This window comes from Oryctolagus cuniculus, chromosome 2 (genome assembly GCF_051225735.1).
Source record: "Oryctolagus cuniculus isolate XC-2025 breed Fujian yellow rabbit chromosome 2, ASM5122573v1, whole genome shotgun sequence".
Classification (NCBI taxonomy): Eukaryota; Metazoa; Chordata; class Mammalia; order Lagomorpha; family Leporidae; genus Oryctolagus; species Oryctolagus cuniculus.
Genome location: NC_142868.1, coordinates 105,444,856 through 105,460,242, shown reverse-complemented (window position 1 = coordinate 105,460,242; position 15,387 = coordinate 105,444,856). Strand labels below are relative to the sequence as shown.

Here is a 15,387-nt window from a genome sequence, read left to right as displayed (position 1 = left end):
TGATGGTCCACCCCCCCACCCCACCCCCCCCGCTTAATGTTGTATGATTCTTCAGATTTTCTCTACAGACAAACCCCTCTACCCACAGGAGACAAGCGGCCTTTCCTCCAGCGTTGGTTAGGATCAGCTTCAAACCACATCCATCAGTCTTCACAAGGACCCAGAGACCCCCCCCTCATTTCCTCTCCTCTATAACATCCTCTCATTACTTGGTTAATGCCACTCTTAAGGTCATGGGCTGCTATTCTCTTTTTTTTTTTTTAAGGTTTATTTTATTTATTTGAAAGAGTTGCACAGAGAGTGAAGGAGAAGCAGAGAGAGAGAGAGAGAGAGAGGTCTTCCATCCACTGGTCACTCCCAAATTGGCCACAATGGCCAAAGCTGCACCAATCCGAAGACAGGAGCCAGGAGCTGCATCCAGGACTCCCATGCAGGTGCAAGAGCCCAAGGGCTTGGGCCAACTTCTACTGCTTTCCCAGGCCATAGCTGAGAGCTGGATCGGAAGTGGAACAGCCGAGACTCGCACCAGCACCCATATGGGATGCCAGCACTGCAGGCGGCAGCTTAAAACACTACGCCACAGTACCAGCCTACCCTGTCTTTTACACTACTGTGTCTGTTTCAGTGTTCACAGGAGGTGAAAATAGAATGCACCAACACCTTCCCCCACCAGGCGGCCGACCAAATGCTGCTACAGGGACATAATCAGCTCCCCACCCAAGAGACAGCGACTTGAGACACTGCCCCATGCCAGCAGAGATAAAATGTCAGCGGGAAGTAGCTCTAAAGACAGATCATTGTTCCTCTACCACTCCTGGAATTTGGGGGGTAAAGTAATCCCATACAACTCTTGCTTTATAAAACACAAGAGGAGAATGTTAGTAAAATGGCACAGTCTTATCTGTGTGCAATCTACACCCAGGACACCATCCTAGGTTCTTGCCCCCACGCCTCCATTGCCAGAAGCCAGGTGACCCATGGCCCAACCACAGGTGTCAGTTCTACCCCAACCCTAATGGGATTTGCTGCTCCTACTTCCCTGCCCGCCCCCCGGCAAAGGTTTAACAGGACCTGTTCCTGAACACGTGTCTCTCTCTCTCTTGATCTCTCTTACACTCTCCTGATCTCTTACCCTCTCGCCCTCTCCCCTGGACCATCAGGCTTCTGCCACCTGATCATAAACCTTTCCCTAACTCCGGGGTTTGAAGTGTTTGGTGGTAACTTCTCTTTACAAGAGGTTCAGTCAATAACTAGTTAGGATCCTAAAACATTGGACTTTTCAGACTAACTTTTGGCTTACACTCATTTTTAAGTACATGACAGTCTGAGCCCTTTTCCCGCTGCTACAGTAAGATGCCGTGGGAGGGTAAATTATGAAGTGTACACATTTATTTGGCTCATGGTCCTGGAGACGGGGAAGTCCATGACTATGGTGCCAGAACCTGGCAAGGGCCTCATGGTCAAAAGGCAAGAGAGCAAGATTGCAAGAGTGCAAGACTGCAAGAGACCAAGAGTGCAAGAGAGCAAGAGCCCAAGAGAGCACCGAGAGATTAGACAAGGAGGGCAAACACTAACCCCCCCACCATGGTAACCAACCCACTCCTGTGATGCTGGCCTTAACTCATCCATGAGTTGGAGCCCTCAATGGCTCCCATGAAGCACCATCTCCTGATTCTGTTACAATGGCAATTAAGCTCAGCATAAGTTTTGGAGGGGGCAAAATGTCAGACCATAACATTCAATCTCTGGCTCCACAAAACTCACGTCCTTCTCACAGGCAAAATACATTCCTTCCATCCCAATAGCCTGGAAAGTCTTAACTTGTTCCAGCACCAAGGTGAAAGTCTCAGCTAAATCAGATAACAGGTGACCCTCATCCTAAAGCAAATGCCCTACAGCTGCAAGCCGATGCAAGCACGTCAAGACATTTCCAAAACAGAGCAGTGGGACAGGCATAGGAAAGGCATTCCTATCCCGAAAAGGAGCAGTAGGCAAGGCAAAAGAGATAACTGGTTCCAGCTAAGTCCACAACTCAACAGCAAAACAGCATTAAATCTGAAGGCTGGAGAACAGCCCCCTTGGATTCATGTACGGAATCCGGGCACCGGCACACCTATAGCTTTGTTAGGCTCAGTCCACCCAGCAGCTCGCTCAGCTTGGGCCTCATGCCTGCAGCTCTCCCCAAGACTGGCATCGCACAGTGGTAACTCTATGGCTCTGGTGTCTGGGAGTGGCCCCACTCTTACAGGTCCCTGAAGCATTGCCTTGGCAGAAGCTCGCTGTGGTGGCTCTAGCCCTGAGACAAGTCTCTGTCTGGGCCCCCTGCCTTCCCACAGCATCCTGTGAAATCTAAGTCGAGAGAGCCATGGACCCACAGTTCTTGCTTTCCGCACACCGTGGATGTCACCAAGGCTTATCGATTGTACCTTCCACAGCACAGGCCAAGTCAGAAGTAGGTCTGAACGAGCCAAGACCGGGACAGCCAAGGAACGCTACACCAGAACACAGGAGGCCCATGGAGGGCAGCCAGGTCCCTTCCAGAGATATTCTGCGCTCCTAGATTGCTTAGCCAGTGCTGGGAGGACCAGCCCGAAGGATCTCTGAAATGCCTCTGAGGTCAGTCTCCCATTGCCTTGATTCCCTCCTGTTCACTTGTCTACTTGGTAACTGCCACTTGGCCACATCCCTGCTTTGCTCCCCTGAACACACCTTTTCATGTTTTACGTGGCCAGGCTGCAAAATTTCCAAATCTTCCCATTCTACTGCTCTTTTAATTAAAAATTCCTTCCTAAGTCAGTTCTTCCCACTTGCATCTCACTGTGTGTGGTTCAAAGTAGTCAACTGGTAGACTGAAGGCTTTGTTGCTTAGATAATTCTCTTACCAGATGCCCTAGTTCATCAGTTTAGTGCTCTGCATTCCACAAGGTCCAAGGACATGGACAAAATTCTGCCAAGATCTTTGCAACAAGGATGGGCTTTACTTCAATTTCCAATACTTCATTCCTCAGTTCCACCTGAGAGCTCATCAGAATGGCCTATGCTGTCCATGATCGTGGTCACTCATGTAATCCTTAAGGACTTCCAGTCTTTCCCCATAGCTCTTTTCTTCTACTAAGCTGTCACCAGAATGATACTTAATGCAGCAGTGTGGTCACCTAGGCTTGTTCTACTCTGATCTTCCAAATTCTTCCAGTCACTACCCATTACCCACTCCAAAGTTTCTTCCACATAGAGGGTATTGGTTAAACTAGTGCCACTTCTGGTACCAATTATCTTTTCTATTTTCTTCCAATAGGATACCACCTATTGTAAATTATGAACAATAGGAAAATATTTGGCTCACCATTGTGGAAGTCCAAGAGAACATGCTGGGATCTGATGAGGTCCTTCACGCTCTGTCACCTCGGGGGAGAAGATGCAAGAGCAACACAGTGTGAGAGAAGAAAGAGGCTGGACTCCCCTCTTTGTAATGACCCATCCCACAAGAGTGGTGTTAATCCATTCATGGGGTGGAGCGCTCATAAGTTAAATACCTCCTATCAGGTCTCCTCTCTTAATACCATTTTCTTTGAAAAGGAAAAAGAAAAGAGAGATTGATTTATTTATTTGGAAGGCAGAGTTCCAGACCGAGAGAGAGGTCTTCCATCCATGGGTTCACTCCTCAGATGGTCACAATGGCTGGAGCTGTGCCGATCTGAAGCCAGGAGCCAGAAGCCTCTTCTAGATCTCTTACGTGATTGTAGGGACCCAAGCTCCTGGGCCATCTTCTGTTGCTTTCCGAGGAACATTAGCAGGGAGCTGGATCAGAAGTGGAGCAGCCTAGACTGGAACCAGCTCCCATATGGGATACAGGAGCTGCAGGCAAAAAAGGGCTTTACCCCACTGTGCCACAGAGTCGCCACCTCCCCTTCATTTTTACAGTGATCTACTTTCAGATTACTTTATACTCATAAAATTAACCCTATGCTAAGTAATGAGGGGAACAAATAGGATGAAGAAAACAACACTGTTCCTCAACAGTAGAGACAAGGGCTGTAAACAATCATCGAAGCTCAAAATGTCAGTTTCACTCCTTTGCATTACATTTTTGGTACTCCATTAGTTACCACAGATCAGGGAAAATATGTAGTATTTGTCTTTTGGGGACTGGCTTGTTTCACTAAGTATAAGGGCTTCCAGTCACATCCATTTTGTTGCAAAAGAAAGGATTGCATCCTTTTTTATGGCTAAGTAGTATACCATAGTGTAAACACACCATAATTTCCTTACCCAGTCATCAGTTGGTGGACATCGGATGGACTCTAATAGAAGCAGTAGACAACATGCAAGAGCAAGTGATAATCTAAGCAGACAGATGGACATTCTAAAAAAAAAAAAAATAGTGGAGGGAGCCAGTGTTGTAGTACACTCTGTTAAGATTCCACTGTGACGCTGACACCCATGGCAGAGCTGGAGTCCCTGCTGCTCTGCTTCTGATCTAGCTCTCTGCCAATGCATCCGGGAAGGCAACGTGGGCCCTGTCACCCATGTGGGAGACCTCGATGGAGCTCCTGGCCCCCGGCTTCTGTCTGGCCTAGCCTCGGCTGCTGTGACCATTTGGGCAGTCACTCAGTAGATAGAAGACATCTCCCCCCGCCCCTCTCTCTCTCCCTCTGTTACTCTGCCTTTCAAATGAATAAACAAATAAATCTTTTTTAAAAAGAAGGAAATAGTAGAGATCAATCAATGTAACAGAAATACAGGGATCATTTGATAGGCTCTTGGTAAACTGGATTCAGCTGAGTAAACTGTCTCTGAGCTTGAGCACTTGCCAACAGAAACTCCCCCCCTTAATTTCAGATACCACACCAGAGATCTAGGTCAGATAACACCAGCTGGAATAAATAACAATGAAAAACAAAACAAACCAGATCAGAAGTAGAGCTGCAATAACCTACAGAAGGAAGGGAACTTCTCCAGTGGCCCACGATGTAGTTTGCTCTGTAACAAAATTGACCCTGTCAGCTGTTGGTCTGGAAAGTGCAGATCAAGGTCCAGACCCTGCACAGCCCAAGGCAAAGGCCTCGCAGCTTTCAGAGAGGTCACTGAGTCCTCTGTCATCCCGCAGGCAAGTGCCCTGCAATTCAATTGCTCAGAATTCCCAAAGAAAACCATGAATGACAGACTTGGGAACTGTTTTTACAGACATGGGATACAGACAACGTAAACACCAGTAACAGGCCAGGGAGAGCACCACTGGGACAGGACCCTATCCTCACTCAGGATCTGGGAACACCTCCCTGGTGACGTCACAGCCTGTGGGAGGGGCAGGCGCTCAGCAGGAAAAGTCCTAAGGACTAGATTAGGAAGCAGCCCTCTGGCATTCAGTGGCTTGCTTGATTTCTGCTGGTGGGCACCAGGCTGTTCCAGGCTATTCCAGGCTGGACTGGTATTCTGAGTGTTGCATTATCTGCACGATATCAAAAATACAGCCCTGTGCTGTAATTTTTTACCAGGACAAGATCCCAACTTCTAGTACCCATGGCAGAGAATTCAAAATTTGATGAAATACCACGCATAACTGTTGACTACATGAGAGGAATTCTTCTACCCACAGCCACCTGTGACACCTGGGATCTGATCTGGAACTTCCAAGCCAAGCCTGATGACCTGCTGATTTCTACCTATCCTAAAGCAGGTAGGTGGAGGAGCTGGCAGGGACGGGGAAAAAGAGTTAGGAAGGTAAGTGAAGGATTCAGTAAGAGAAGAAGGTTTGCTCTCAAGGAGCCCTTTTGCACACACACACACATACAGAGACAGGGAGGGACAGAGAGAAAGCGAACCTCAGTCTTTTCTGAGATTGTGTTCAACCCTCCACAGGAGGTTACATCTCTCTCAATATCCCAACAGAAGAATGTGCAGGCCAACAGAGGCCTTGTCCAGTGGTTCATGTTGGTCCTGATGCATAATGAAAGGACTAAGAGTCAAAGGGAGCACATAAACAAATCTAGTATCTGCTAACACTAACCGATAGAATAAATAAAGGGGAGAGTGATCCAACATGGGAAGTGAGATACTCAGCAGACTCATAGAATGGCGGATGTCCTAAATAGCACTCTGGCCTCAGAATCAGCCCTAAAGGCACTCGGATCTGGCTGAAAAGCCCATGAGAGTATTTCAGGCATGGAAAGCCAAGACACTCTGGCAAAAAGATCTCTGTGAGTGAGATCCCAGTGGAAAGAACAGGTCTTCAAAGAGAGAGGTGCCTTTCTCTGAAGGGAGGAGAGAACCTCCACTTTGACTATGACCGTGTCTAAACAAGATAAGAGTCGGAGAACTCAAGGGGCTTCCATAGCCTTGTAAACTCATGACTGGTGCATAGGGAGATTACTGATGCCATAAACAGGAGTGTCAATTTGTAAAGTCAACAACAGGAGTCACTGTGCACTTACTCCTCATGTAGCATCTCTGTCCTTAATGTGCTGTACACTGAGGCTTAATGCTATAACGAGTACTCAAACAGTATATTTCACTTTGTGTTTCTATGGGGGTGCAAACGATTGAAATCTTTACTTAATGTACACTAAACTGATCTTCTGTAAAAAAAAAAAAAAAAAGAAAAGAAAAAGAAATTATCAATTCCCAACTTGACTCTCACTGGGATTAAACATGACAATAGGGCTGATCTGATTTCATCATCATTTAAAAAGAATCATCTATTATTTTTCACTTTATGTTTCTGTGTGGGAGCAAACTGTTGAAATCCTTACTTAATGTATACTAAGCTGATCTTCTGTATATTAAGATAATCGAAAATGAATCTTGATGTGAATGGAAGGGGAGAGGGAGTGGGAAAGGGGAGGGTTGCGGGTGGGAGGGACGTTATGGGGGGAAGCCATTGTAACCCATGAGTCGTACTTTGGAAATTTATATTCATTAAATAAAAGATAAAAAAAAAAAATGTTGGTCCTGATGTAACAGTCTTACTCGTCAGGAGTCTATTCAGGATCAGATTTTTCTAAATGTCAATCTGAAAATCAGCAAAGTTTTTGCCACTAGTTTTGCGAGTTTTGCCACTAGTTTTTGCGAGTTTTGCCACGAGGAAAGAACGCAGCTTAAATTCATCCACAAGTCTGCTTGATTATCATTTCAGCTCAGTGTTGTGTTTTCCATTTACTTCCTCATTTGAGAGGCAGAGAGAAAAACAGAGCTGCCTAGAGAGCTCGAATCACCACTGCTTCATTCCCCGAATCTCTGCAGTAGCCGTGGGCAGGGGCTGGAGCCAGGGCCAGGACCTCAATTCACCTCTCCCATGCGGGAGGCAAGAACTCAATCACGCAGCCAGCACCACCACTGCCTCCCAGGGGCTGCACGGGCAGGAGTCAGGGGCCAGGGCCAGCAAGTGAATCAGGTGCTCACACCAATGAGGGACATGGAGCAGCCTGACCACTGGGCCAAATACCCACTCTCAGTACTTTGTGTAATCTTTCATTCTACCTGCCAAGTGCAAGCCTTAAGATTTGATTCATTTACTTTTCGTGGAATAAATAGGGTTTAAACAATTCAAAAAGCATGAAGAATAAAAATGTTTTTCATCCAATGTAATATTTAATCATCATTAAAATCTTATATATGAATGAAGATTTTTTTTATTAGAGGGAAGAGATAAGTATAAATGACAAAAATAATCCTGGAGAGCAGCAGAAGGCAAGGTGGGGGCGAGTGTCACTATGTCACTATGTTCCTAAATCTGTATATATGAAACTTGTATAACTTAAATAAAATTTTTGTAAAATGCAGAAATTATTATATAAAATGCAGAATCCAAAAAATAAAAGAAATAACATTCAGAATCTTTGTGGCAAAGGAGGGAGTCTAGGGAATGTACATTTTTGCCTTTCTACTGCTGAGATAAGGAGAAAACAGAGAAAAGAGTGAAAATGGATACTAAAGGTTAGTGGCATATAGTAAGCCCAGGCACTAATCATTCATTCACTCAGCCAACATCTGCTGGCTCTGAAGCAAAAACTTCATACACTGTGCTTAGGGAAAAGAATTTGAAACCACAGTCTTTACTCCACAGGAGATCATAATTGTTTACCACACAGCTAGATCAACAGGCCAACAACCTAAATTAAAGGTCGTGATAGAAAAAAATAATTGCATATCATCAATCTAATGCCCACTCATGAATGGAGTATTTGTATAAAAATTCATGTCATGGTAACTTATGCTATAAATAAGAAAGGATGTTTTCTGAAGTCCATTTCTATAAACAAGGCTTTCAAATTCACGTAGATGTTCTAAGAAAGTATTTGGTCACAATTTTAAGAATATAGTACTCTAACTGTCTCTGCATCTGCATCTTCTATGTGGAATTAGGAACAACATGGACTCAGGAGATAGTGGACCTAATACAAAATGAAGGTGACGTTGAGATGAGTAAACGAGCACCCAGTTATATACGGTTTCCTTTCATCGAGTACGTAATGCCTTCCATAGGATCTGGTGAGTATCCAATAGCCACACTTGACTATGTTTCTGGACATACCCTTAGGGGTTTTACAATTGAATTGCACCTCGCAAAATTATAGGCACTCATTGATGGATTTTGTTGCTTTGTCTTTTTTTTAATGAGTATTTAATTGAAGAACAGTTACAGGGAGACAGAGAAACAGAGACAGGAAGATCGTCCATCTGCTGTTCACTCCTTAAATGATCCAATAACCAGGATTCGGCCAGGCCAAAGCCAGGAGCCTGGAACTCCATCTAAGAATCTCCCACATGGGTGGCAGGAGCCCAAGCACTCAGGCCATCTTCCCCTGCTTTCCCAGACACATAATCAGTGAGTTCAATCAGAAGCAATGCAACTAGACTAGAACCAGTGCTGAAATGGGATGCTGACATGGCACACCATGGCTTGACCCACTGTGCCACCAATGCCAGGCCCCAGCCTTCAGTCTGGCCATTGCTATACTACAGAATTTCCTAAATGATTTCCTCTTTATGCAGAAGTAACTTAAATTTTGATTTTGTAGTTATAAATTAGTCGCAGTTCACAAAGATGAACACTTATAAGATAATAACAGTGAGAGGGTCTGAAATTTTAGGTTCTTATTTATCGGGTTGGTTGTATTTGCTAGGAATTGTTCTAGGCAAGAAGTCTACTAATAGGTGACAGGACTTCCCTCGAATCAAAAACAATAGCTCAGTGCTCTGTGGCTGCCTGGCATTGCTCCCCAGGTATTTTGCTCCCTGTTTGAAGCAAAGAGAAAAATAGTAGGAAATTATTATAAACTACTTTTTCAGGTTTGGAACAAGCTAATGCAATGCCCTCACCACGGAACCTGAAAACACATCTTCCCATCGAGTTGCTGCCACCATCCTTCCTAGAGAACAACTGTAAGGTAAAGAGCAAAAGGGACTCACGGCTGTACTCTTTAGAACAATCTTAGTCCTCCACATCCTTCCTCTTAAAACATTTTGCCTGTTCAAAAAAAAAATCCACCTCCTTAATGGGCAAAGGACTTCAACAGGCGTTTTTCAAGACAGGAAATCCAAATGGCCAACAGACCTTGAGAAAATGCTCAGGATCACTAGCCATCAGGGAAATGCAAATCAAAACCACAGTGAGGCTTCACCTCACTCCAGGTAGAATGCCTTTCATACAGAAATCAACAAACAACAGATGCTGGCAAGGATGTGGGGAAAAAGGTACCCTAATCCACTGCTGGTGGGAATGTAAATTGGGGCAGCCATTGTGGAACACAATATGGAGATAACTCAGAAAGCTAAATATAGACCTACCATATGATCCAGCCATCCTACTCCTGGGAATTTACTCAAACCAAAAGAAATCAGGATATGAAAGAGTTATCTATACCCCCATGTTCACTGGAGCACAATTCACAATAGGTAGGATATGGAATCAACCCAGCTGTCCATCAACTGTTGACTGGATAAAGAAATTATGCTATATGTACACTATGGAGTACTACTCAGCTATAAAAAAAAAAAAAAAGAAATCCTGTCTTTTGCAACAAAATGGATACAATTGAAAACCAGTTTACTTAGTGAAATAAGCCAGTCCCAAAAAGACAGATGTCATATGATTTCCCAGATCCAAGGTAACTAATGGGGTACTGAAATTTAATATTTTTCAGTGAAATACACATTTTGAAACTTAATGATCATTTACAACTCATGTCTCTTCATTGAGAAACACTGTTTTTTTTTTAATTATGCCATTTGTCAGACTCTTTTACTAAGCGTAGGGTTAACTATACAGTTGTTAAATAAACTAAAGATATAACTTTGTAGAAATTAAGAGTGGGAATGTGAGACAGAGGAGGAAGAAGGGATGGAGCATGAGCTGGAAAGAGGGTGAGGAAAAGTGTCACTATGTTCCTACATCTCTATATATGAAATACATGAAATGGAACTTGTATAACTTAAGTAAAATTTAAAAAAAAAAAAAAAAGCTCTACCTCTTCACAGTAATCCATATGCAAATTGATAGGAATGCTTTTCCTCTCTCACAAAAGCCAGGATGGTTGGAGCCAACTCTGTGGTAAGTGGGTGGGGCCGCCGACTGGGATGCCAGCATCCATGTGCACAGTGGTTCCCGTCACGGCTGTTCCACTTCTGATCCAGGCTTCTGCTGTGGCCTGGGAGGACAGCAGAGGATGGCCTGGTCCTTGGACCCCTGTACTCACGTGGGAGACCTGGAAGAAGCTCCTGGCTCCTGGCTTCAGATCCGCCCATGGTGGCCAACTAACGTAATAAGAAAAAGAACAAAAAAAGGCAGGATGGCTGTAAGAAGCACCAGAACAAATGTCTGCCAGAACTGTATCCACCCCTGTGTGACTGTTGGCAATGAGAGTACAGACATGGATTTCATCCTCTTTTGTTTCTTCTCTCCCTTCCATATTTGCAGATCATCTATGTGGCAAGGAATGCCAAGGACATTGTGGTATCCTATTATCATTTCCAAAGAATGAATAAAGGACTTCCTGATCCAGGAACATGGGAAGAATACTTTGAGAATTTCCTGGCTGGGAAAGGTAAGAGCTTTGCTTCCTTCCTTCCTTCCTTCCTTCCTTCCTTCCTTCCTCAAAATCCTAAAGCGCCCTAAAAGGAGTGAATCATCCCTAGGTCCGCAGGGGCTCTGCCTCCTTTGAGACAACACTCTGATCCCCTTCAGAGATTCTCCTTCCAATGCAACACCTGTTGGTTGAACCTGTGTAACTCACTGCCTTGCTTTCCATCCCACTTTCCAGTGTGCTGGGGCTCCTGGCATGACCATGTGAAAGGATGGTGGAAAGCCAAAGACCAACACAACATTCTCTACCTCTTCTACGAAGAAATGAAGAAGGTGAGGGCAGGGCCATCCACTGTGTTCCCGTGGATGGTAAAACATACAAGTCATGAGTAGTGGCCCTATCGGGGACTCAGGTTGAAGCAGAGAGGAGAACATTCCTGCGTTTCACTGGCCACAGCTGCCCATGTGTCCAAGTACACAGGGGAGATCATGAATTCATGCATTACAAACTCTCACCCTTAGCTTCCTGGTGCCCTGGGGGGTGGTGCACCTTACAGGCTATGGTTGCCAAATACAGAAGACGCTCTTCCCTCCTTGTGTCTCTCAGAACTCAGTTTAGGTGGAAAAGTCATGCTAGCACATTTTGTATTACCATTGAGAAACAGCCACATAGTTTCAAAAAACACTTTAGGAAATGACGATGGAATGGAAAATACTACGAATTAAAATTCTTGAATTCACGTTCTGGCTGTACAACCTAGTATCAACTATACTTCGGAAAGACACTTAACATCTTGGGTACTTAGATTTCTTATATGCAAAAAAAGAGATAATAATACTCAGCAATCCAGGATCTGTATGGGCACTAAATGAGGTTGTGATTGTTGTAAGGATAGTCTACTCAGATACCTTCTGTGACTCCACTAAATATGGAGATCTACAAAGAATACTGTCTCTGTTCTTAAATGTATTATCAAAAACTGTGATACTGAATAGGTGCTTCACAAACTGGCTGTATCACCCACTCCTGGTACAAAAGTGTGGAAATGCTTGCAAAGGGCACCAAATGTAAATGACTGGAAAGCATGCAAACCAGACCCTCATTGCCTGTGTCCTGAGGGAATTCATTTCAGATATATGCACTATTTCAGTTCTAAAGTCCCCCATATAGACACTCAATAAAAGAATATTATAGTTGTGAGAGGTGTATTCATAGAGTTTGCTCTTTTTGAGTAGATATGACAGGCTAAGGGGGTTACAGAAGAAAGAGTCCTATTAAATTTAGAATAGGAAACTTCACACAGACCCTGTTTGCCTATTGCATATGTAATAGAAGTACCAGAGATGTAGAGTATGTCCTGGGAGTGGGAAACACGGAGATCCTCCTGTGTTAGGAGTTCCAGGAAGAAATTTCATTGAAACCTCATATTCTCTCAAAGCATTTTAAATATTTCTGTGATCATGTTCTGGGATGTTCCCTGGCAGTAGGTCAGAGTTCACTTCTCAGCGTTCTTTCTCATCCCAAGTCTGTATGAAGACAATTTAATTAAGCACTTTGAACATTCAAGGCTTTGAAGCAGAGGCACACTCCAGACACAGCAGTCAGCGTAAGCCCCTCCGTTCCCCATACCCTGCCCAGCAGACAATGGATTCCCACAGCCACAGTAGTTTCCCAGGGCTCTGTGGCGCTCCAACAAGAACTGAGTTCCTCTCAGAATGCCCAAACACCTGACCCTGACCATGCTGGGCACCGGGTATTAATAACCATCAGTGGCCGGCACCGCGGCTCACTAGGCTAATCCTCCGCCTTGCGGTGCTGGCACACCGGGTTCTAGTCCCGGTTGGGGCGCCAGATTCTGTCCCGGTTGCCCCTCTTCCAGGCCAGCTCTCTGCTGTGGCCAGGGAGTGCAGTGGAGGATGGCCCAATTACTTGGGTCCTGCTCCGCATGGGAGACCAGGAGAAGTACCTGGCTCCTGCCATCGGATCAGCGCGGTGTGCCGGCCGCGGCAGCCATTGGAGGGTGAACCAACGGCAAAGGAAGACCTTTCTCTCTGTCTCTCTCACTGTCCACTCTGCCTGTCAAAAAAAAAAAAATAATAATAACCATCAGTGCCTTTTGGGGCATACGCACACACAAAGAATGAACCTCTCCTTTCCTCTTACTAAAATCATTGCTGTGGTCTGGGAGATCTCTAACAGTCACAGGGATAGGATACAGTCACCTCTGGGTCAGATCTTAAACGTTCTGCCCCTGCACCTCTGGAATGTCTCTGTTCTTTCTGGGAGTCTATGCAATCTCCCTATTAGATGTTGAGCTCACCAAGACCCCTCCCTCCAATAACTAAGTTGAGCAGGACTTTGGGAAATAATCCTTAATGCATTCCCACAGTGATACATTCATAGACATCGAAAGCCACTGTTTGTGTCACTAGCCCTACCCACCTGATGCTTACATATTACAGGGGAAAATTCCCAGTAATTCCAATTACTATAAGAAAACAGTATGGGCCACCATGGTAGACTGAGTCCTTTCTGGGCAGTTGGGCATTTACAAATGAAGAATTCTTTGTAACATCGCTGCTGGTTACTATCCCTAATACATTTTCATAATCTTTTGAACTAATTATTTTATAGCCAATCTTGTCTTTTCTTTTGAATTTCATCATAGAATCCAAAGCAGGAAATTCAGAAGCTGGCAGAATTTATTGGGAAGAAACTAGATGACAACGTTCTAGATACAATTGTCCATCACACCTCATTCGATGTCATGAAGCAGAATCCAATGGCAAACTATTCATCACTTCCTACTGAATTTATGAACCACGCCATTTCTCCATTCATGAGAAAAGGTTGCTTATGTTTTCTTTTGGCCTTAACCTTAAAAGAATGATGCAGCACTTCAGAGCCATTGGGGAGCTGTCTTTCCTATGCCTGGGATTAGAATGGCTGTAATGGAGGACTTTGGGAAAAGATGCATTTAAGAAACCACCGAAGAAATGAAAACAATGTTTACAATCCCCTATCAGCCAGTGAGGTTTGGTATCTGAATACCACCATGTAGCCCCACGTTCCCTCCAGAAATCTAACTCAGATGTGGTGAACAATCTAGTTTATACACGGCTATATGCTATCAGATTCAAGTATCCAAAAATACTTACTGAGAGGCTACTATGTGCCAGGCACTGGTGGGTGCAGCAAACAAAACACAAAAATTCCTTCCCTTGCGGATATCATATTCTATTGGCTAGCAAAATAAATGAGAAATGCATGAGATAACAGTGGTAACAAAGGCAACACTGGGATGATAAGTGGGATGGCAAGTGGAGGTCTGGGTGGGAGCAAGTTCTACAACTTCAGACTTGTACCTGGGACCTCCCAGGAAGGGGTCCTTCTGCTCAGCTCATGGCATAGAAGCCATGGTCCCAGCACCCACCGTGCCGTGATGTGCAAGAGGCCAGGAGAGAGACAGAAACCTCCCAGGCCTGCTGTTGCAACAGTGGTGTCCTTCCCCCAGTAATGGGGCTTGGTGGGGAACAGGCTCTTCCTGTCTACAGTTCAGACAAGAGCAAGAGAGGGACAGCATAGCAAGAGCCTTGTTTTGCCCAACACTGTCCCCTCCTAGAAGACAGAGTAGAAATCATCGCACAGAAACAGGAGAGGAGGGAAACACAAACTCCTCCAGCAGCTATTAACGCTCACCCACGTGACTGTGTTTCAGGGACAGTGGGAGACTGGAAGCACCACTTCACTGTGGCCCAGAATGAGAGGTTCAATGAAGACTACAAGAAGAAAATGGCTGACACCAGCCTCGCTTTCCACTTCCAATTCTAGTAAGACAAAAATTAAAAGCTGTTTTACGGGTTGACGCTGTGGTGTAGCGGGTAACGCTGCCATCTGCAATCCCAGCATCCCATACGGGTGCCGGTTCGAGACCCAGCTGCTCTACTTCCAAATTAGCTCTCTGCTATGGGCTGGGAAACAGTGGAAGATGCCACAAGTCCTTGGGCCCCTGTGCTGGCTTGGGAGACCTGGAGAAAACTGCCTGGTTCCTGGCTTCAGAGAGGCTCAGCTACAGCTATTGCGGCCATTTGGGGAAGGAATCAGTGGATGGAAGAGCTCTTTCTCTCTGCCTCTGCCTTTGCTTCTGCCTCTCAAATAAATAAATCTCTCTCTTTTTTTGAAGTTGTTTTATTTTATTTCTCAGTGTATTGCATAATAAAGTTTGATACTCAGACTGAGTGATATTGAATTGAGGTTCTCAGACTGATTGTACACACTACTAAAAAAAAAAAAAAAAGTGTAGAGCTACCAGGCATTGGGCATGGTGCAGAGTGAGAGGAGGGTGGCAGTGTAGAAGAGAGCTGTT

At 44.9% G+C, this 15,387-nt stretch overlaps 1 protein-coding gene and 1 long non-coding RNA gene across 7 annotated transcripts in view; one reads left to right on the top strand and one right to left on the bottom strand.

Annotated features, from left to right (window-relative positions):
• The window catches only part of LOC103346696 (uncharacterized), a 166,359-nt gene that overhangs the window by 102,262 nt on the left and 48,710 nt on the right, over positions 1–15,387 (bottom strand). For 2 of the 5 annotated variants that reach the window (XR_016230153.1, XR_016230152.1), the window contains exons 4-5: positions 4,270–4,363; positions 3,589–3,855 (exon numbers count right to left, since the gene is read on the bottom strand). This is a non-coding gene — a long non-coding RNA (uncharacterized LOC103346696). Of the gene's footprint in view, positions 1–3,343; positions 3,403–3,588; positions 3,856–4,269; positions 4,364–10,624; positions 10,753–15,387 lie in introns of those variants that run through there. The other 3 variants (XR_016230151.1, XR_011386434.2, XR_016230150.1) reach the window with 2 other exon arrangements.
• On the top strand, positions 3,301–15,200 carry LOC138842996 (sulfotransferase 1C4). 2 transcript variants are annotated; one of them, XM_089327424.1, is made up of 8 exons: positions 3,301–3,433; positions 5,597–5,677; positions 8,362–8,487; positions 9,289–9,386; positions 10,916–11,042; positions 11,259–11,353; positions 13,690–13,870; positions 14,740–15,200. In XM_089327424.1, exons 1-8 carry the CDS (start codon positions 3,316–3,318, stop codon positions 14,850–14,852), a joined length of 939 nt encoding a protein of 312 aa, XP_089183550.1. In that variant the 5' UTR covers positions 3,301–3,315; the 3' UTR covers positions 14,853–15,200. The 2 variants fall into 2 exon arrangements, with proteins under 2 accessions (XP_089183550.1, XP_008251210.3); XM_008252988.5 differs by lacking the exon at positions 3,301–3,433 and having other exon boundaries at positions 4,359–5,677.

Coding starts and splice junctions, on each gene's coding strand:
- LOC138842996 (XM_089327424.1), top strand. CDS start 3,316: ATGAACAATAGGAAAATATTTGGCTCACCATTGTGGAAGTCCAAGAGA. Junction 3,434..5,596: donor AGATGCAAGAGCAACACAGT/GTGAGAGAAGAA, acceptor TTCTACCCACAG/CCACCTGTGACACCTGGGAT. Junction 13,871..14,739: donor TTCTCCATTCATGAGAAAAG/GTTGCTTATGTT, acceptor ACTGTGTTTCAG/GGACAGTGGGAGACTGGAAG.